This window comes from Oncorhynchus nerka, linkage group LG10 (assembly GCF_034236695.1).
Source record: "Oncorhynchus nerka isolate Pitt River linkage group LG10, Oner_Uvic_2.0, whole genome shotgun sequence".
NCBI lineage: Eukaryota > Metazoa > Chordata > Actinopteri > Salmoniformes > Salmonidae > Oncorhynchus > Oncorhynchus nerka.
In genome coordinates, this window is record NC_088405.1 from 44,802,716 (window position 1) to 44,826,677 (window position 23,962).

The 23,962-nt window shown below is 40.5% G+C and overlaps 1 protein-coding gene across 2 annotated transcripts in view; it reads right to left on the bottom strand.

Moving 5' to 3' along the window:
* Nucleotides 1-23,962, bottom strand: part of wdr11 (WD repeat domain 11) — a 150,314-nt gene that overhangs the window by 107,140 nt on the left and 19,212 nt on the right. For both annotated transcript variants that reach the window (XM_065023446.1, XM_065023445.1), the window contains exons 4-6: nucleotides 20,421-20,594; nucleotides 13,225-13,426; nucleotides 6,048-6,216 (exon numbers count right to left, since the gene is read on the bottom strand). In XM_065023446.1, coding sequence (XP_064879518.1) covers nucleotides 6,048-6,216; nucleotides 13,225-13,426; nucleotides 20,421-20,594 — 545 coding nt within the window. The remainder of the gene's footprint in view (nucleotides 1-6,047; nucleotides 6,217-13,224; nucleotides 13,427-20,420; nucleotides 20,595-23,962) is intronic.

Below are 23,962 nucleotides of genomic sequence, written 5' to 3' on the forward strand. Positions count from 1 at the left end.
ATTTAGTAGTAGTTTCACGCAGTCTACTCTGAAAAGCTGATGTTGAGATTACTGATGTTACTTGAACTCTGAAGCAATTATTTGGGAAGCCATTTCTGAGGCTGGTAACTCTAATGAACTTAGCGCTACAGCATACAAGCATCCTCTGCAGCAGAGGTAACTCTGGGTCTTCCTTTCCTGTGGCTGTCCTCATGAGAGCCAGTTTCATCATAGCGTTTGATGATTTTTGCGACTACATTTGAAGAAACTTTAAAAGTTCGTCAAATTTTCCGGATTGACTGACCTTCATGTCTAAAAGTAATGGACTGTCATTTATCTTTGCTTATTTGAGCTATTCTTACCATAATATGGACTTTCTATTTTAACAAATAGGGCTATCTTCTGTATACCACCCCTATCTTGTCACAACACAACTGATTGGCTCAAATGCATGAACTTCTTCAGGTTCGGGAAGTCCCCTGCAAGACGGTTGAGCTAACGTAGGCGAATGCGATTAGCACGAGGTTGTAACTAACAAGAATATTTCCCAGGACATAGACATATCTGATATTGGCAGAAAGCTTAAATTCATGTTAATCTAACTGCACTGTCCAATTTATAGTAGCTATTACAGTGAAATAATACCATGCTATTGTTTGAGGAGAGTGCAGTTTTGTTACATGAAAAGTTATTAATAAACAAATTAGGCACATTTGGGCAGTATTGATACAACATTTTGAACAAAAATGTTATGGTTCATTGGATCAGTCTCAAACTTTGGAGTTGGTCCCCCTTTGCTGCTATAAAAGCCACCACCAGATGTTGGAACGTAAGCACAAGATGTCATTGTATGCTGTAGCGCTAAGATTCCTAGCCGAAACCATGAAAAACAGCCCCAGACCGATATTCCACCTCCACCTAACTTTACAGTGAGACCTAAGAGGGTTTAATAAATATGCATCAACCAGTGGGTCTTGCGACAGGTATACAGAGATGACCAGTTTACAGAGTAGTATATAGTGCAGTGATGTGTCTTATAAGGAGCATTGGTGGAAAATCAGATGGCCGAATGCTAAAGAACATCTAGCCGCTCGAGAGCACCCTTACCTGCCGATCTCAAAGTTATGTCTCCGTAATCTATCATGGGTAGGATGGTTACCTGAATCAGGGTTAGTTTGGCAGCTGGGATGAAAGAGGAGCGATTACGATAGAGGAAACCAAGTCTAGATTTAACCTTAGCCTGAATCTTTGATATGTGCTGAGAGAAGGACACTGTACCATCTACCCATACTCCCAAGTACTTGTATGAGGTGACTACCTCAAGCTCCACATCCTCCGGTAGGAGGGGCACTCTTACCAGACCTTTGTTGGAGGTGTTCAGAACCAGGTTAAAGGCAAGGAAAGCTTGTTGGACACTAAGAAAGCTTTGTTGTACAGCGTTTAACAAAAAATCAGAGGGGCCAGCTGAGTATAAGACTGCATATAAATGGATGAGAGATTCCTACTGCTTGAGCTATGTTGTTGATGTAAATTGAGAAGTGTGGGACCTAGGATCGAGCCTTGGGGTGCTGTCAGGCAGTGGCTGAGACAGCAGATGTCCTGACTTTATACACTTATACAGTCTGCAAACAAGAAAACAACGGCCACGAACGATGTGTTTACAATACCGCGTTGGTAATAAAGCATTATTTGTTCGAATACAAATTATGTGGTAGCTAGCTAGCTTTAGTTTGGTACCTAGCTAGCACCAATACAACCAGCCTGAAAACCATGACCAGTAGAAACTGCAGTCATTTTCACTATTCTTAGCAATGATTTAGGAATCCTTGTTAGTAAGTATTAGCTAGATTGCCACTTGTTGTTTGCCTATTGAAATTTAACTTAACTTCAGTTCATGAAAATAAATAGCTAGCCAGCTACTTAACCCGGTTGCCCAAAGCTAACATTATAAGCAGCCAGCTAGCTTCATCTGGCTAGTGAAGCTCGACCTGACTGGGTTATGTATTGTGAAACTAGCCACAATAAGGATTAGGCACAATAGTGGAATTTGCAGTTTGCCTTCAAAATAAAACTACCTCTTTGAAAGTGATGCAGAAGGTTACAATTGGTGGAATTATGCCATATTTAGACTAGATAATGTTAAACAATGTTGGAATGTGAAGCAATGAAATGGGGTATCAGTCTACTCTGTGATACCCACAGAACACAACTGTATAGTGTGTATGCAAATGTTAGGTGTTGTAGCTCTTATCGCAGGACTGTGACTGTGTGAAATCAACTCCCCAGTCAGCCTATTGTGTGTATTGACATTCATATTGCACTGTACAGCTTTCCCTAAGGATTGGGGATCAATGGGCCAACAGTCTTCTCAATACCCAATATATGTTTTCCCCAATGCCCACCTCCGAGTTATGAGACTCCAAAACATCCACGCAGTATTGTTCTTCCCCAACAATAAATAGTGTTCAATACACATAGGTTGACAATAAATGTGGCTCAATTCAGTTATTTCAGAGTCCGGCAATAAGAGCTATGATGCTAATGTTCTCTGGGTTTTCATCGAGTAGACTGATACCTATGGATTGTGTATCAATGGCATGGGTTAAGGCTGTACAGTGAAATAAGTATGCCCCCAATGCAATTCTAAAGTATAATACATCCAGTGTGATTTCAACAGATTATTGTCTTTTGGTGATTTTATATAACAACATTCCAACCTCGTTTACCATAATCTATTAAATTATGGCATAATTCTACTATTTGTATTCATTTGCATCACTGTCAATGACATACTTTAATTTTGAAGGCGGTTAGGTTCTTAAAATTCAAAAGAAATAACCCACAGACACAAGAGAAGCTTTAACCAAGTTTAATTCTGCCCAAAGGTTATGTACAGGTGTAATTCAGACAACCCAACATTTGTCCCATCCAGATACTTATATCCCACTTAAGACACTCCCTCTCTCCAATCCTTACAGTTTATGCCCCATCAGGAAGAAGGTAACCAGATACTACCCTGATTGCTCCCTTAAGGGGAACTGACCTCACCCCTCATTTGCTGACCTCAACCCCTCCTTCACCTAATCCACAGATAACCATCTGTCTTCCCTATATAAACACTTCGCTCTCCTCTTCTCCATCAAACACATTCTACAGAGAACCCTTAACTTTCTCCTTTGAGTCTATGCTTCTTCTCTATCATGTATTTAATATCTCAATGTTCAAAATGTCGAACCCAACAAAGGCTAACCGCAAAGTCCACTATTGTGGCGAATCCTTATTGTGGCTAGCTTCACATAGATGGGTCCGACCACCATTAATCAAATAAGAACTGTCTTATAAATTAGGGTGATTTTAGATGACACCCAGATATAAACTTAGCAAGCTAACGATAGCTACTGAAACAGATGTCGTTTTGCTATGTTTTTGGGGAAAAACATTGTTTGCATCCATGAGCTAGCTAGCTAGCTTTTTTTTTAATGACCAGCACTGTAGGTGCGCGAGACAACTTTACAAGCATCATAGCATATGAATCGATGAATCGTTGTGACATGAAATACGAGTATGTGTAATCAAGGTGTAAGAACTACATTAAAAAAAATTAGAAACGCATTAAATTATATGACGTGCAGTCATATTCATGTCCTGATTGGTCAACAAGCTTATTTGACACATCAAATAGTATTATTTGACTTGTTTCTTTTTTGACATGCAAAGACCCAAACGGCGTTCCATAGAACTCCTGGTTGAGAATGAAACGACTGAACAACGAAACAGCACAGCAAGTAAGTGAAAGAAATAGGTTTTGATCATGTTTTACTGGTAATGGGGACATGCGTAAATGGCAACAAAATAACTTTTTGGTCAGTGTGTGTGTGTAACCTATATTTAACTAGGCAAGTCAGTTAAGAACAAATTCTTATTTACAATGACGGTCTACCCCAGCCAATACCGGACGACGCTGGGCCAATTGCCAAAGAGCCTGCATTCGAACCAGGCTCTTTGAGATAATGATACAGTGCCTTAGACCGCTGTGTCCATGTGTGTGTGTGTGTGTTAACTATTTAACTGTACTAGAATGCTTAAAAGGCCGCTAATATTTTAAATATCGGTTATCGGTATCGGTTTTTCTGGCAAGGAAAATACGGGATATCGACCAAAAATGTAATATCGGTGAATCACTAGATTTTACTTTAATAAAGTTAAAAACTTGTGTGAACGTTTGATGTGGTATGACTATTAGCAGGCTTAGCTACTGCAGGCCTATGAAGGCAGTGCACATTGGTGCACTGACTGACTCAAGACAGTTGAACTTGGTGAGGAAGGATGTTTTAAGCCTACCAGTGTTACTCCTTTAAAATCAAACAATATAATGCTTATCCTTATATTTAAAAAAAATACTATAATCAAAAAGTATGCCTATATCTGTATCACAGTAGTAGCCTATCTGACAAGGATAAATAAATGTATGCGGTGTCGGGAACATTCAACCGGTATATCTCCATCTTTCTTTCGGTGTCTGTCTAGGCCTAAGCTTCTCTTCATGAATATATCCTACAGTGGACGCCTGGTCCTACATGCATGCAATACCCTGATACATTTGCGGCTAAATCTCTGACAGCACCAACAACTATTTTTAGCAAAATAAAAACAGACTGCAACGTTTTTAACATGCACATCGAAACACAACCAATCATTTTTTGTAATAGGAAGTTTTACAGGACACATAACTGGATCATTTGGCCAACGTCACTCGTTTATTGATGGTGCTGGCAGCACCCAGTTGGAAGTCTCTTTCACTCATTAGTTCTACTCTCGGATCTGAACGGATCTCTCAGATCCGAATCGGCACAGGTCTGTTCGGATCTGTTTTTTCAACGGGCCTTTTCGGAATGGTGCGACTGTCCTCGGGTCCATTCGGGACGAGTCTCCATTTTATGGGTGGGGGTTGGTTTACGCATAGCAGTTCCAACTCTGTGTGTTGTGTGTGCATGCATGAGTACGGTGCATATAGAAAGTATTAATACTCCTAGACTTACTCTATATTCTGTTGCGTTGAAGCCTAAATTGAGTCATCTTGGGTGTCTATCAGCTTTGCACATCTGGATTTGAGGATTTTCTTCCTTGCAGATTTTCTCAAGCTCTGTTAAATTAGCTGGGGAGTGGCTGGGCCTCTCAGGGACTTTCACAATCTTGTTCTGAAGTCATTTCAGCATTGCTTTGGCTGTATGCTTGGGGTCATTGTCCTGCTGGTACATAAATATTTGCCTCAATTTAGGGTCATTTACACTCTGAAGCAGATTAATTTTGTGGGGGTGCTTTGCTGCAGGAGGGACTGGTGCACTTCACAAAATAGATGACGATGGAAAATTATGTGGATGTATTGAAGCAACATCTCAAGACATCAGTCAGGAAGTTAAAGCTTGATCGCAAATGGGTCTTCCAAATTAACAATGACCCCAAGCATACTTCCAAAGTTGTGGAAAAATAGCGTAAGGACAGAAAAGTCAAGGTATTGGAGTGGCCATCACAAAGCCCTGACCTCAAGCCTATAGAAAATGTGTGGGTAGAACTGAAAAAGTGTGTGCGAGCTAGGAGACCTACACACCTGACTCAGTTACACCAGCTCTGTCAGGAGGAATGAGACAAAATTCACCCAACTTATTGTGGGAAGCTTGTGGAAGGCTACCCGAAACATTTGTCCAAAGTTAAATTGTTTAAAGGCAATGCTACCAAATAATAATTGAGTGTATGTGAACTTGTGACGCACTGGGAATGTGATGAAAGAAATAAAAGCTTAAAATAATTATATACTATTATTCTGACATTTCACATTCTTAAAATAAAGTGATGATCCTATCTGACCAAAGACAGGGAAGTTTTACTCGGAATAAATGTCAGGAATTGTGAAAAACTGAGTTTAAATGTATTTGGTTAAGGTGTATGTAAGAGTCCGACTTCAACTGTAAAGTACCATACAAAACTGTAGAACACTTGCACAGGGGTTTAATTGAGGTCAGGGTAAGTTGAGGTGAGACTGAAGAGTGTGTGTGTGTGTTGCGTCCCACCTGAATGAAGGGAACCCCGGAGCGTTCAATGGCCACCACACCCACGGTCTGGCTGAGCTCAAGGTCCAGGATGAGGATCTCTCTGGGGTAGAGCAACAGCATGTGGTTCCTCTTGGAGGGCAGGTAGGACAGCTGCAGGCAGTCTGCATTCAGGGTCACAGCCTCCGCTCTGACGAGAGGAACACACCCATAGAAATATAATTAACTTCCCGATTTTAATTCCTGGAATGGGTACATTCAATATGGCTGCCTATCCGCTCATCATGGAACAGTGACTTGAATAGGAATGGCCCTTCCATTAATTCTGTTTTCATGAAACACAACAGTCGTTAACTTGACTGACTAACTTTAAACCAGCAGGTATTACGCTGTCTGATGATGATGCAGTTTTTGACCAACTCAGTGGCATTGCGGTTTGAGTGCCTGCCCTGTGATAGAAAGGTTGGGGGTAAGACATAAGACTTAAAAAAAAAATTGAAAATAAAATCAGACCCCCTCTGCTTGGCACTTGGCATTAAGGACATGAATTGGGGGTAAGGCCCTGCAATAGATGAGTGTCCTGTTCAATGTCCAGGGGGTGTGCTTGCCCTATGGCCCGTTCTGGCTGGGAAAAAGCTACTTACTTACTGGTGGAGTATAATGCATTGCCAGAATTGTTATGGACATGTTCTCCTTTAGTTATAGCATCTTAGCGTCATCTCACAATGACACGCTGAATTTACCTGCTAATTGTATTCATCCACTGAAAATTTGCCACACACTGTAGAAGTACATACAATACTAGTCAAAAGTTGACACACCTACTCAATCAAGGGTTCTTTATTTTACTATTTTCTACATTGTATAATAATAGTGAAGACATCAAAACTATGAAATAACAGATATGGACTCACGTTGTAAACAAAAAAAAACAAATCAAAATAGATTTTATATTTGTGATTCAAAGTTGTCACCCTTTGCCTTGATGACAGCTTTGAACACTCTTGGCATTCTGTCAACCAGCTTCACCTGGAATGCTTTTCCAGCAGTCTTGAGTTCCCACATATGCTGAGCACTTCTTGGCTGCTTTTCCTTCAATCTGCAAAATGATAGTCCCACCAAGCGCAAACCAGACAGGATGGTGTATTGCTGCAGAATGCTTTGGTAGCCATGCTGGTTAAGTGTGCTTTGAATTCTAAATAAATCACAGACAGTGTCACCCACACCTCCTTCTCCATGCTTCATGGTTGAAACCACACATGCGGAGATCATCCGTTCACCTACTCTGAGTTTCACAAAGACACAGCGGTTGGAACCGGAAATCTCAAATTTGGACTCATCAGACAAGACCAAAAGACAGATTTCCAACGGTCTAATGTCCATTGCCCGTGTTTCTTGGCCCAAGCAAGTCTCTTCTTATTATTAGTGTCCTTTAGTAGCAGTTTCTTTGAAGCAATTCAACCATGAAGGACTGATTGATAATTTATCAATCCAGTGTTAATCTGCAAAATTGTAATTATTCACCTACCTCCTCATGCCTTTTGCACACAATGTACATAGACTTTCTTTTTTTCTACTGTGTTATTGACTTTTTTAATGTTTACTCCATGTGTAACTGTGTTGTTGTCGGTTCACACTGCTATGCTTTATCTTGGCCAGGTCGCAGTTGTAAATGAGAACTTGTTCTCAACTAGCCTACCTGGTTAAATAAAGGGGGAAAAAGAATATATATATTTTTTTATTCACACACACACATTCTCCTCCGAACAGTTGATGATGAGATGTGTCTGTTTCTTGAACTCTGAAGCATTTATTTGGGCTACCATTTCTGAGGCTGGTAACTTTAATGAACTTATCCAGCAGAGGTAACTATGGGTCTTCATTTCTTGTGGCGGTCCTTATGAGAGCCAGTTTCATAGCGCCTTGTGTTTTTTTGGACTGCACTTGAAACGTTCGAAGTTCTTGAAATGTTCCGCATTGACTGACCTTCATGTCTAAAAGTAATGATGGACTGTCATTTCTCTTTGCTTATTTGAGCAATTACTGCCATAATATGGACTTGGTCTTTTACTAAATAGGGCAATCTTCGGAATACCATCCCTACCTTGTCACAACACAACAACTGATTGGCTCAAACGTATTGAGGAAAGAAATTCCACAAATTAACTTCTAACAAGGCACACCTGTTAATTGAAATACATTCCAGGAGACATCAGGGACTGTACCAGTCTTTCACATAATCATGGTTCTCTCAGGACATACAGTCCCAGTCTATACAGCCAGCTGGGTTCTCAGTACATTGTGCAGACAGAAAAAAAGAACGGGAAGAAGAAAGGTGGAGGTGTACATTTCATGATTAACTGGTTTTGATTGTGGTAACGTACAAGAACTCAAGTCAATCTGTTCACCCGACCTAGAATATCATAATATCAAATGCTGATAGTATTACCACCAAAAATAATTACCTTATCTTTGGTTGTCGTCACAGCCATGTATATTCCCCCTCAAGCCGATACCACGATGGTCCTGAAGGAACTACACTGGACTTTGAGCAAACTGGGAACCACATATCCTGAGGTCGCAGTTATTGTAGCTGAAGACATTAACAAAGTAAATATGAGGAAAAGCTACTGAAGCGCTAACAACACATTTCCTGCAGTACATGCTCTTCAAAATCTCTCTACCATTGTTACTCTCCTTCACCACCTGGGGTGTTGCTACCTACCCTCACCACCTGGGGGTGGCCCGTCAGGAAGTCCAGTACCCAGTTGCACAGGGCGGGGTCGAGACCCAGGGTCTCGAGCTTGATGATGAGTTCGAATTATATTTAAGAAACATGTGAAGGTGGTGATTAAAACGGTTAAGTTTGGATTATCCAGCTTTAGGTTTATAAAGACCTTTCCTTCCTCTGGAGGCTGCCAAACTATATATGCATGCTATGATCTTCTCACATTTGAGAGATTGCCTCACATGCTGGTAACAAGCAGGAGCTACTATTCTGAAATTACACAAAGTCTGCTGCCTCAGTTTGTACGATGGCAATTTGCATATACTCCAGAAAGTTATGAAGAGTGATCAGATGAATTGCAATTAATTGCAAAGTCCCTCTTTGCCATGCCACTGAATCGCCCAAAAACATTTCCACTGCATTTCAGCCCTGCCACAAAAGGACCAGCTGACATCATGTCAGTGATTCTCTTGTTAACCCGTGTGAGTGTTGACGAGGACAAGGCTGGAGATCACTCGGTCATGCTGATTGAGTTTGAATAACTGACTGGAAGCTTCAAAAGGAGGGTGGTGCTTGGAATCATTGTTCTTCCTCTGTCAACCATGGTTACCTGCAAGGAAACATGTGCCGTCATCATTGCTTTGCACAAAAAGGGCTTCACAGGCAAGGATATTTCTGCCAGTAAGATTGCACCGAAATCAACCATTTATTGGATCATCAAGAACTTCAAGGAGAGCGGTTCAATTTTTGTGAAGAAGGCTTCAGGGCGCCCAAGAAAGTACAGCAAGCGCCAGGACCGTCTCCTAAAGTTGATTCAGCTGCAGGATCGGGGCACCACCAGTACAGAGCTTGCTCAGGAATGGCAGCAGGCAGGTGTGAGTGCATCTGCACGCCCAGTGAGGCGAAGACTTTTGGAGGATGGCCTGGTCTCAAGAAGGGCAGCAAAGAAGCCACTTCTTGAGGAAAAACATCAGGGACAGACTGACATTCTGCAAAAGGTACAGTGATTGGACTGCGGAGTCATTTTCTCTGATGAATCCCCTTTCCGATTGTTTGGGGCATCCGGAAAAAAGCTTGTCCGGAGAAGACAAGGTGAGCACTATGTCGTGGAAAATTGTAAGTTTATGTTATAATGCTTGTATTACATTATAATAGTTGTTTTATTCGACAGAATAGAGTATTGGCTCAAACGCATTAAGAAGGAAAGGAATTACACAAATTAAACTTAAGGCAGCACACCTGTTAATTGAAATGCATTCCAGGTGACTACCTCATGAAGCTGGTTGAGAGAATGCCAAGAGTGTGCAAAGTCTCATCAAGGCAAAGGGTGGCTACATTGAAGAACCTAAAGTATACTTTGATTTGTTTAACACTTTTTGTGTCGTCCAAACTTTTGACTGGCACTGCATATCAATGAATTGACGAGGACACTACAACAGTCTGCAGAACCCGGCCTCACCCTTCTAGAATCTGAAGTGAAATGTCTACTGATGATCTAGTGCTTCTGTCCACAACCAAGGAGGGCCTAATGCAGCACCTGGATATTCTGCACAGATTCTGCCAGACCTGGGCACTGACAGTGAATCTCAGTAAGACAAAAATAATGGTGTCCCAAAAAAGGTCCAGATGCCAGGACCACAAATACAAATTCCATCTAGACACTGTTGTCCTAGAGCATACAAAACAGATTAACTTCCACAAAAGTATGAACGATCTGAGACATGGCAATATGCCATCAAAAGGACCATACAATTTGACATCCCAATTAGGATCTGGAAAAAAAATACTTAAATCAGTTACAGAAACCACTGCCCTCTACGGTTGTGAGGTCTGGGGTCCGCTAACCAACCAAGAATTCACCAAATGGGACAAACACTAAATTGAGAATATGCAGGCAGAATTCTGCAAAACATCTCACGTGAACAATGTAAAACACTAAATAATTCATGCAGAGCAGAATAAGGACGATACCTTCTAATTATAAAGATCCATTAAAAAAAAATCATTTAAATTCAACAGCAATTCCCAAACCTCACATCACCTATATAGAGATGAACTGAGAGAAGAGTCCCCTCGGCAAGCTGGTCCTGGGGCTCTGTTCAAACACAAAGATGCCACTGAGCCCCACGAAAAACAACACAATTCGACCCAACCAAATCATGAGAAAACGAAAATAATAATTACTTGGCACAAATGAACTAAACAAAAAAACAAAGCTATTTAGCCCTAAACAGAGAGGACACAGTGGCAGAATACCTGCCCATTGTGATTTACCCAAAATTAAGGTGAGCATAGTCTTGCTATTGAGAGAGGCTGCCATAGCCAGACCTGGTTCTTGAGATAAGACCGGCTGCCCACAAATGTGCCCACTGCCCACATTTGGTGGAAACTGACCTGACCATATTAAAAAACATATTTCCCTCTTATTACACAGACCCAAAGAATGTAAAAACAAATCAAATTTGGATAAACCCCAAATAAATATTAGGTGAAATACCACAGTGTGCAATCCCAGCAGCAAGATTTGTGAACTGTTGTCACAAGGACAACCAGTGAAGGAAACACCATCATGAATACAAATTATATCTATACTGAACAAAAATATAAAAACGCAACAAGTTCATCAATTTTTTTGAGTTACAGTTCATAGAAGGAAAAACTCAATGGAAACAAATTTATTAGGCCCTAATCTAAGGATTTCACATGACTGGGCAGGGGCACGGGGGGGCGACATAGGCCCAACCTACTGGGGAGCCAGGCCCAGCCAAGCAGAATACTTTTTCACCACATGGGCTTTATTACAGACCGAAATACAGAGCATTCAGAAAGTATTTAGACCCCTTGACTTTTTCCACATTTTGATACATTAGAGCCTTATTATAAAAACTTGATTTTAGAAACAATTCACTCATTTACCTAGACACTATACCCCATAATGACAAAGCAAAGATGTTGATATTTTTGCACAAGTATGCATCTTGTGCATCTTTTTTAACTGACGAGTTTCAGAAGAAAGTTCTCCGTTTCTGGCCATTTTGAGCCTGTAATTGAACCCACAAATGCTGATGCTCCAGATACTCAACTAGTCTAAAGGCGGCAAGTTTTCTTGCTTCTTTAATCAGGACAACGGTTTTTAGCTGTGCCAACAATTGCAAAAGGGTTATCTAATGATCAATCATTGTAGATATTCAATAAAAAAAAAGTTGGTACCTTTTTTTTTTATTTTTTATTATTTTAAATCAGCCGTTTCCAGCTACAATAGTCATTTACAAAATTAACAATATCTACCCTATTTCTGATTAATTTTATGTTATTTTTAAATGGACAAAAAATGCGCATTGTTTTCAAAAACAAGGACATTTCTAAGTGACCCAAAACTTTTGAATGGTAGTGTATAAGGTATTACCGTTTATCTTTTATAAAGACACAAACATTTTTAAAAAAACTGTTTTCACCTTGTTATTATTGGGTATTGTGTGGAGACTGATGAACATTTTAATTTAATAAATTTTAAAATAAGGCTGTAACGTAACAAAATGTGGAAAAGGTCAAGGGGCGTGAATACTTTCCGAATGCACTGTACTACTCAGTTTCCTCATCTGCGGCTGGTCTCAGACGATCATGCAGGTGAAGAAGCCAGATGTGGAGTGGCCTTTTATTGTCCCTAGCACAAGGTGCACCTGTGTAATGATCATGCTGTTTAATCAGCTTCTTGATATGCCACACCTGTCAGGAGGATGGAATATCTTGGCAAATGATAAATGCTCACTAACAGGGACGGAAACAAATGATAGTGACGACCTTTCTCGCTCTCTCAACTGTCCTCTGTCAGACAGGCCTTGTGTTATGATCAGCACATAGAATGTAGGACAATGGCAATTAGGCCTAATAATTTCCCTGTATGTACCGTTGAGTGATTTCTTGAACTCAACCAGGATAAACTATTAGTATTACAAGACTAAATAATAAACCAATTACAGACATGAAGGTGGGCAGCTGTGTTTAGAGGATGGTTATTACAGCAATGGTAGCCTATGCCTTACTGCAACATATTACATAGGGTCAATTCCATACAGGTTGGCCCAAATAGGTTTTTGATCTTCCTGAAATAAAATCCATAGAAATGTAATTTGGGGGGAAGGATGTTTAGCATACCTTTGAAGTCTATTTCCAAAATGATAATTGAGAAATATGGATTCACATTGGAAAATTGGTGGCATTTCACCTTACCCAGGCCTTCTTTAAGACACGACAACAATGAGTCTGTAGATGCTACAAAGCGAGTCATGCTCTCATTTGAAACCTTATTGTGGGCTCTGAAATCATTAATTTCTGAATAATACAAATATATACTTACATATCTCAAAAGTACCCAAGTACGTTTTTAGATATATTGTTTTAAACAATACAAGCTTTCTAATATGGAATGTGTAATAAGAATCATGCAGTGTTTAGCTATGGGGTTCTTACGTTGGCTTCTCGTTGGTGATGAGCACTTTGACCTTGTTCAGGGCCTTCTTGGCACCGGTAGGGGCAGGGAGGGCAGCAGGCACAGGCTTAGTGTGGGCAGGGCTGGCATGGGGGCTGGCGATATAGACCTTCTTACCCCCGCTGCCCGGGGGTTTGGAGTGAGAGAAGTCGGAGATGAAGACAATGCCTTCGCTGGTCAGCACTGAGCATGAAAGAAGAGAGAGCAAGGGAAGAGATTATGACAGGTTTGAAATCTATTTAAAGTAAATGTTTTTTTTTATTATTATTAACTGGACTGTAATGACTGCTCTAGGATCAACAGGTCTGGGATCTGTTCAAATGAATGTTGTTAAGGGGCATCACGCATCCCAAAAATCTGAGGGGGTACAAAGTTTGTGAGGATGACTGGGGGGTGGTCCGGAGGGGCAATATGCCATCCTTAAATTCAAGAACCTTGCATTTTTTAAACCCTTGAAATAACTTTTTTTCTGTAATCTAAAGACATCATCAATATGCTTCATTCTATTAATCCCCAAAACTAAGTTAAGTGAACAGTTAGCTTTTTTCTAAAGCCGAAGAAGACAGGAAATTCAAACGCTAATATTATGGGGAGGTTTTCCTAGACTAAAAAGCAAGATCAATGGAACATATCCAGCCAAAATCCATTGTGAGTACATCTGTTGTTGAAGTACTGTAGATCAATAAAAATTGACCTCCCCATAATGTTTGAATTAGTGGAATGGGATGATTTTTTACATGAAAAAACATGTTTACATTAATGGGGTAAATCTCTAAAAGGATGTATTAGGCTGTTTGATAGGTCTAAATCCTAATCAATCCATCCAATGTGAGTACATATGTTGTTTAAGTAGATCAATAAACTACCCTACTCTAGCAGTAGTCAAGCTGCTTATGCTGAAAAGTCTTGTTAGTGCATAGGTCACATTAGCATTTCAATTTCCTGTGTTTTTCAATGTCAGACAAAAGCTAATATTTAACTTAAAACAAACTGTAAAAATATCCTAATTACATAACTAATGTGCATACATTTGCATAAGAGGAACACATTTACCACAGTACCCAACTTCCCCCATGACGGATGTTCTGAATACAGTCACAGGTAAATATGACTGCCTTGCTTTTATAAAATGACGTAAAAATATAGATATTTTCAACAAAAAGTTATTTTTATAAGTACGTTTAATTTTAGAAGCAAATTCATACAAAGTTAATTCTTCCACCAGTCCGGACAAAAATATGGTTGTTAGTACTTTTGGTCATGTTGCTAGACGGCCAGTTTTTTTATAGCAACAAAAACCGATGTGTGCGCAACTACGGGGCAAAACAGACGGGTTTGGCTTAGACTGTTGACAACTATATTCAGTGTCCAAATTTGTATTGAAAACATTAAAACATTGTTAGTTGTTGGTTAGCTACAGTGCCTTCAGAAAGCATTCATACGCCTTAACATATGACGTGTTTTACAGTCTGAATTCTAAATTCATTCAAATAGATTTGTGTCTCACCCAGCTACACACAATACCCCTAAAAACATGTTTTCAGACATATTAGCAAATGTATTGAAAATGAAATACAGAAGTATTCACACCTGAGTCAATATTTTGTAGAAGAACCTTTGGCGGCGATTACAGCTGTGAGTCATTTGGGAAAGTATAAGAACTTCGCACACCTGGATTAATGCAATTTCTGCCCGTTACACTTTTCCAAATTCTTCAAACTCTGTCAAGTTGTTTGCTGATCATTTGCCATAGATTTTCAAGACGATTTAAGTCAGAACTGTAACTAGCCCACTCAGGAACATTCAATGCCATCTTGGTAAGCACCTCCAGTGTAGATTTGGCCTTGTGTTGTAGTTTTTTTTGTCTTGCTGAAAGCATGTCCCATTGACTGTTGGAAAGCAAACTGTACAAGGTTTTCCTCTAGGTTTTTGCATGTACTTTATTCTGTCTGGTCTAATTGTTCTTTCTTTTTTTTCTCCCCAATCTCATGATTATGATCTTGTTTCATTGCTGAAACTCCACAACGGGCTCTGGAGAGGCGAAGGTAGAGTCATGTCCTCCGAAACACGACCTGCCAAGCAACGCTTCTTAACACGTGCTCGCTTAACCCAGAAGCCAGCTGCACCGGAGGAGGAAACACTGTTCAACTGACAACCAAAGTCAAGCCTGCAGGTGCCAGGCACAGCACAAGGAGACGCTAGAGCACGATGAGTCAAGTAAAGCCCCTCCGCCCAGACCATCCCCTAACCTGGACAACGCTGGGAAAATTGTGCGCGGCCTTATGGGACTCCCGGTCACGGCCAGTTGTGACACAGACAGGCTGTAGTGACGCCGCAACACTGTGATATAGTGCCTTAGACCACTGCGCAACTCAGCAGGACCTATTCATTCAGTTTTACACAACAAAAACTACCTAGTTCTTGCCAATGACAAGCATACCCATAATATGATGCAGCCACCACCATGCATTGAAAATATGAAGAGTTGTACTCAGTGATGTGTTGTGTTGGATTAGCCACGAACATAACGCTTGGTATCCAGGACAAAAAGTTTATTTCTTTGCAACATTTTTTGCGATATTAAATGCCTTGTTGCAAACAATATTTGTATTCTGTACAAGCTTCCTTTTCACTCTGTCAATTAGGTTAGTTTTGTGGAGTAACTTCAATGTTGTTGATCCATCCTCAGTTCTCCTATCACAAGAATTAAACGGTGTACCTGTGTTAGTCACCACTGGCAATTTCCATCCTCTCTGGAAAACGAGTTAGGAATGTCACCTGTATCTTTATAGTAACTGTGTGTATTGATTCACGAGCCAAAATGTAATGAATAACTTCACGATAATCAAAGGGATATTCAGCGTCTGTTGTATTATTTTTACCCATCTACCAATAGGTGCCATCTTTGTAATGCAATGGAATACCTCCCTGGTATTCCAATGAATGTGTTTGAAATTCACTGTTCGACTGAAGGACCTTACAGAAAATTGTATGTGTGGACTACAGAGATGAGGTAGTCATTCAAAAACCTACATAATGTTCATGGTGAAGGCAAAAATCAGCCAACCATTCTTTATCTTGCAGTTGAGGGAAATCCACATTTTCCTTTCATTTGCAAAAACTCAACAATCTCTGACTTCAGGTCCCACAACCTTTTAAGCACCTTCCCAAACTCAGCCGTGTCACGTTTGTGTGGTGGGGGAGATCTGCACGACCTGACACGGTCTCTTCCAACAGATCTTTCTTGTCGGGGCAAAGTATTGCTGCAGAGTCAATTAAACTTTCTTTAAGGAATTCGCCCTCAGCGAATGGCTTGCTGTGTCTAGCTCTCACAATTCTGTCGTTTGCTGAATGCAGTTTTGTGAAAAGACCTTGATGCTTTTGCAACTGAGAAAGCAACTCTTGATGCACTTGCCCTCTGCTCAGAAGACTTATTCCTATATTTCTCTGCAAAGAGAGCATCGCTGTCTCGAAAGGCTACAACTTGTCCCGACACTTCCAGATGAAAAATGCAGACTAAGCACACAGCTTTCCCTGCTACCTCAAATACATTTTTCGATGTCCACTCTTGCTGGAACCCTCATTCATTGTCTACCTTCCTTTTCCTAGAAAAACTCATTTTGGCGAAATTTCTAGCTAGCTACTATCTCTAACGGTGACGTGTGTCGGCATGTCAGTCACTGTCTGTCCTCGTGCAGTTGCTTTTCGTGCCTTAAAAATAAAATGTCCCAGAAGCGGTGAGAGTTGAATACTCGCCTTTGTGTAAGGATTTATTGGGCTTTTAATTTGAATAACAAATACATTTTTCAAAACTTTACTATCGCAAATTATTTGTGATCCGAGCATGATTCCGCAGGATTTAGAAATCCATGTTATTTAAATTGTTGCACCCATACTGCTCACGCGCGCCAACGAGCATTGCCAAGGGCTAAAATAGAAGTAATTCCTATTTCTGACGCAGATCGCACTGCAAGTCCTGCCGCTCCCATCTCCTCATTGGTTTATAGAAGCAGGTACACATATGCCATCTCCTCATTGGTTATACCCACGTGGGTGATTGAAAGATTAAATGTTTTTTCGGTTGTCGTGGTAATACTATGAAAGTGTAGATGCCAATCACCATATAAGTTCAAAGATGAAAAAGCCTGGAAAGACGAGAGATGATTAGAAACGAGTCGGTTGGCCATTTTATGTGTGGATTAATTGTCAGAGTAGAGGACCTTGTGTATTTCAGGTAAAATAACAACTCAATGTTTATATCCCAGGATAAATTAGCTAGCAACAGCAAGCTAGCTAAATAGGACAAATTAGCTAGCAAGTGCAAGCTAACTAGCCATACATGTTTAATGCTTTTCGACCTGTCCCCAAATTAATGTCACTGGTTCAGAGTTTGTTTTAATATTTCAACCTGCGTGTCATGATTGCATTTGGTGTAGGGGGACAAAATAAATGTATGCACGACAGCGCACGATGGCGCACGCACGCAGCCGGTTTGGGTTCCGTGTAACATTACAATGTCAACTAATGAAACAGATACAATTCCAATAAAGGCTATCTGGCTTGAAATCAATTTTGAACTTTGGCTGAAAACCAAAATATATTGAGCGTCAATGTTGTCGGAATGTAACGTTAGCTAGCTAGGTAAAAACTGTTGCTAAGATACGAGAGTGGCTAGGTTTAAGTTGCGTCACAGCTCGGTACCCTATGAGGACATGCTGCATTTCTAACTTTGAATGAGACTGTAGGATCTGTAATCGTAATTCTGTCCATCTTCTTCTGTTTCTCCTTCAACAAAACTGAAATATTATCCTGTTATAACTAATTACATGGGAGCTCTTTCCATCATTGTTTGCTGTAAAAGATAGCAAAGAAAATATTTGTTTTGATTAAATCATCACCTTTCTCAAATATTCTAAAGTGGTCATAATTAATATTTCTCTGTGGCTCGACTGTCACTTGACAACTTTGTGGAATTTCTTAGGGGTCACTTCAAAAAGTGCCTTTGTGATAATGCTAATAAAGTAAAATGTTTTAGCAAGAAAACTAGTGGATCGATAGCAGCGTCATCAAGTAACCATTTAGGGAATGGAGTTCTCAGCTGAGGTGGCAAATTTTGTTCAAGAATACGGAGTATTGACAGAGAACAGAAGAGGGGAAAAACTTACTTTAACATGTGTTGGCCAATCAAAATCTAATAGACATATCGCCGCCCCTAGAAAGTAAAATGTATATTTTTCTGCAAATCTAAACATCTTCTGTTTCTGTCCATCCTCCTAACTGGTGTTTTTTTTTTAAGAAACGAAATATGCTTCTCTGCATCTCTGCTAAAATCTGGGTAAAAGATTGAATGGAATGTGAGTCTTATTCAGTAGATTTAGTTATTGCTTGCTTTTCAAAAGTACCAACCTTGCCAGCAGACATGCCAGCTAAGATAGTTAGCCAAGCTAGCTACTATTACTTGATTGATAGGCTGAAGTTGCTTCTTGGTAGCTAATTATGACATTGGGAACCTATCTGGGCTAGCTAAAGCCAACTTCATGAAATGTCAATGTGCCTGGTAGTATTAGAGAAAAAATATATATTTAAAAAAAAGTACAAATCTGAGATGGCACATGCCCCTGTGCCCTTATGCCTCTGTTTTTTTACATTATTAAATGGACTCTAAATATCTACCACGATTAACCTGTTTGGGATAGGGGGCAGCATTTTCACGTTTGGATGAAAAGCGTGCCCAGAGTAAACTGCCTGCTACTCAGTCCAAGTCGCTAATATATGCATATTATTAGTAGATTTGGATAGAAAACACTCTGAAGTTCCTAAAACGGTTTGAATGATATCTGTGAGTACAACAGAACTCATATGGCAGACGAAAACCTGAGAAAAATCCAACCAGGAAGTGGGAAATGTGAAGTTTGTAGTTTTTCAACTCTTGGCCTATCAAATACAGTGTCTATGAGGTTAAATTGCACTTCCTAAGGCTTCCACTAGATGTCAACAGTCTTTAGAACCTTGTTTGATGCTTCTACTGTGAAGGAGGGGGAATGGGAGTTGAATGAGTCAGTGGTCTGGCAGAGTGCCATAAGCTCGTGACGCATGTGAGAGTTAGCTTGAGTTCCATTGCATTTCTGAAGACAAAAGAATTCTCCGGTTGGAACATTATTGAAGATTTATGATAAAAACATCCTAAAGATTGATTCTATACTTCGTTTGACATGTTTCTACGGACTGTAACGGAACCTTTTGACTTTGTCTGCTCATGCATCATGAATTTGGATTACTGGGCTGAACGCGCTAACAAAGGGAGGTATTTGGACATAAAAATGAACATTATCGAACAAGTCAAACATTTATTGTGGAACTGGGATTCCTGGGAGTGCATTCCAATGAAGATCAAAGGTAAGTGAATATTTATTATGCTATTTCTGACTTCTGTTGACTCCAACATGGCGGATATCTGGATTGCTTGATTTGTTGTCTGAGCGCCGTACTCAGATAATTGCATGGTTTGCTTTTTCCGTAAAGTTTTTTTAAAATCTGACACAGCAGTTGCATTAAGGACAAGTATATCTTTAATTCTGTGAATAACAGTTGTTTATTAGGAGTATTTATGTAAATTGATGTGGCTCTCTGCAAAATCACCGGATGTTTTGGAAGCAAAACATCACTGAACATAACCCACCATGTAAACTGATATTTATAGATATAAATATGCACTATATCGAACAAAACATATATGTATTGTGTAACATGATGTCCCATGAGTCTAATCTGATCAAGATCAAATGAAGGTTAGTGATTCATTTTATTGCTGTAAAACCTTTTTGAAATCGGACACGATGGGTAGATTAACAAGACATTTCTTTCATTTGGTGTATTGCACTTGTTAATTTATGAAAGTTACATATTTCTAAAAAATATTTTGGAATTTCGCGCACTGCCTTTTCAGCCGGAATGTTGTCGGCCGTAAGAAGTTAACAAAGATTGACTTCCAACTGAAAGAGAAGCTTTCTACAAGCAGGCAGGGAATCTGCTACAAATAACGTTTAACCTGTTAGAATAAGGAGTTCGAGGGATTGAGAGAACAGAGATTGACATAGTAAGAAAGAGTGAGAGAAAGCAAGACCAGATAAAAGAGATCTATAGAACATGGCACTGTAGGTAGGTGATTGCTGCTTACATGCTAGGTTGGATGGATCGAAGGGGTCAAAAGAGAAGGAGAGGATGTTCTCTGCATAGCTCTTCTTCCACAGCTTGGTCCCTGTGTCTCCGTTCCATAGGACTATGTAGTTAGGTGGATGGATGGCCAGGAGAAGATCACGTGAAGCATCCTGAGTCCACAACCAGTCCATATCTGAGAGCAAGAAAAAAAAGAGCGAGAGAGAGAGGAAGAGAAAAAAAGAGAGAGAGCGAGCGGAAAAAGAGCGAGCAAGAGCATATAAGATATATTTGAAATGTTTATGGATGAATTTACTTCTGCCAGATAGTCAAAAAATGTGGTTTTCCTGTGTTTTATATATACATTTACATTTACATTTATGTCATTTAGCAGACGCTCTTATCCAGAGCGACTTACAAATTGGTGCGTTCACCTTAAGACATCCAGTGGAACAGCCACTTTACAATAGTGCATCTAAATATTTTAAGGGGGGTGAGAAGGATTACTTTATCCTATCCTAGGTATTCCTGAAAGAGGTGGGGTTTCAGGTGTCTCCGGAAGGTGGTGATTGACTCCGCTGTCCTGGCGTCGTGAGGGAGTTTGTTCCACCATTGGGGGGCCAGAGCAGCGAACAGTTTTGACTGGGCTGCGCGGGAACTGTACTTCCTCAGTGGTAGGGAGGCGAGCAGGCCAGAGGTGGATGAACGCAGAGCCCTTGTTTGGGTGTAGGGCCTGATCAGAGCCTGGAGGTACTGAGGTGCCGTTCCCCTCACAGCTCCGTAGGCAAGCACCATGGTCTTGTAGCGGATGCGAGCTTCAACTGGAAGCCAGTGGAGAGAGCGGAGGAGCGGGGTGACGTGAGAGAACTTGGGAAGGTTGAACACCAGACGGGCTGCGGCGTTCTGGATGAGTTGTAGGGGTTTAAGGTTGGTACTTTTGAAAAGCAAGCAATAACTAAATCTACTGAATAAGACTCACATTCCATTCAATCTTTTACCCAGATTTTAGCAGAGATGCAGAGAAGCATATTTCGTTTCTTAAAAAAAAAAAACACCAGTTAGGAGGATGGACAGAAACAGAAGATGTTTAGATTTGCAGAAAAATATACATTTTACTTTCTAGGGGCGGCGATATGTCTATTAGATTTTGATTGGCCAACACATGTTAAAGTAAGTTTTTCCCCTCTTCTGTTCTCTGTCAATACTCCGTATTCTTGAACAAAATTTGCCACCTCAGCTGAGAACTCCATTCCCTAAATGGTTACTTGATGACGCTGCTATCGATCCACTAGTTTTCTTGCTAAAACATTTTACTTTATTAGCATTATCACAAAGGCACTTTTTGAAGTGACCCCTAAGAAATTCCACAAAGTTGTCAAGTGACAGTCGAGCCACAGAGAAATATTAATTATGACCACTTTAGAATATTTGAGAAAGGTGATGATTTAATCAAAACAAATATTTTCTTTGCTATCTTTTACAGCAAACAATGATGGAAAGAGCTCCCATGTAATTAGTTATAACAGGATAATATTTCAGTTTTGTTGAAGGAGAAACAGAAGAAGATGGACAGAATTACGATTACAGATCCTACAGTCTCATTCAAAGTTAGAAATGCAGCATGTCCTCATAGGGTACCGAGCTGTGACGCAACTTAAACCTAGCCACTCTCGTATCTTAGCAACAGTTTTTACCTAGCTAGCTAACGTTACATTCCGACAACATTGACGCTCAATATATTTTGGTTTTCAGCCAAAGTTCAAAATTGATTTCAAGCCAGATAGCCTTTATTGGAATTGTATCTGTTTCATTAGTTGACATTGTAATGTTACACGGAACCCAAACCGGCTGCGTGCGTGCGCCATCGTGCGCTGTCGTGCATACATTTATTTTGTCCCCCTACACCAAATGCAATCATGACACGCAGGTTGAAATATTAAAACAAACTCTGAACCAGTGACATTAATTTGGGGACAGGTCGAAAAGCATTAAACATGTATGGCTAGTTAGCTTGCACTTGCTAGCTAATTTGTCCTATTTAGCTAGCTTGCTGTTGCTAGCTAATTTATCCTGGGATATAAACATTGAGTTGTTATTTTACCTGAAATACACAAGGTCCTCTACTCTGACAATTAATCCACACATAAAATGGCCAACCGACTCGTTTCTAATCATCTCTCGTCTTTCCAGGCTTTTTCATCTTTGAACTTATATGGTGATTGGCATCTACACTTTCATAGTATTACCACGACAACCGAAAAAACATTTAATCTTTCAATCACCCAGGAGAAGATCACGTGAAGCATCCTGAGTCCACAACCAGTCCATATCTGAGAGCAAGAAAAAAAAGAGCGAGAGAGAGAGGAAGAGAAAAAAAGAGAGAGAGCGAGCGGAAAAAGAGCGAGCAAGAGCATATAAGATATATTTGAAATGTTTATGGATGAATTTACTTCTGCCAGATAGTCAAAAAATGTGGTTTTCCTGTGTTTTATATATACATTTACATTTACATTTATGTCATTTAGCAGACGCTCTTATCCAGAGCGACTTACAAATTGGTGCGTTCACCTTAAGACATCCAGTGGAACAGCCACTTTACAATAGTGCATCTAAATATTTTAAGGGGGGTGAGAAGGATTACTTTATCCTATCCTAGGTATTCCTGAAAGAGGTGGGGTTTCAGGTGTCTCCGGAAGGTGGTGATTGACTCCGCTGTCCTGGCGTCGTGAGGGAGTTTGTTCCACCATTGGGGGCCAGAGCAGCGAACAGTTTTGACTGGGCTGCGCGGGAACTGTACTTCCTCAGTGGTAGGGAGGCGAGCAGGCCAGAGGTGGATGAACGCAGAGCCCTTGTTTGGGTGTAGGGCCTGATCAGAGCCTGGAGGTACTGAGGTGCCGTTCCCCTCACAGCTCCGTAGGCAAGCACCATGGTCTTGTAGCGGATGCGAGCTTCAACTGGAAGCCAGTGGAGAGAGCGGAGGAGCGGGGTGACGTGAGAGAACTTGGGAAGGTTGAACACCAGACGGGCTGCGGCGTTCTGGATGAGTTGTAGGGGTTTAATGGCACAGGCAGGGAGCCCAGCCAACAGCGAGTTGCAGTAATCCAGACGGGAGATGACAAGTGCCTGGATTAGGACCTGCGCCGCTTCCTGTGTGAGGCAGGGTCGTACTCTGCGGATGTTGTAGAGCATGAACCTACAAGAACGGGCCACCGCCTTGATGTTAGTTGAGAACGACAGGGTGTTGTCCAGGATCACGCCAAGGTTCTTAGCGCTCTGGGAGCGTATATACACCGCATTCGGAAAATAATCAGACCCCTTGACTTTTCTCACTTTGTTACATTACAGCCTTATTCTAAAAATGGATTAAGCAAAATAATTTCCTCATCAATCTACACACAATAGCCCATGATGACCATACGCAAACATGTTCAGAAATATTTGCAAATGTATTAATGGTCCTTGAGTGGCCCGGCCAGAGCCCGGACTTGAACCCGATCAAACATCTCCGGCAATGTTGAACATTGTAAAAAATAAAGAAAAACCCTTCAAATGAGTATGGATCCA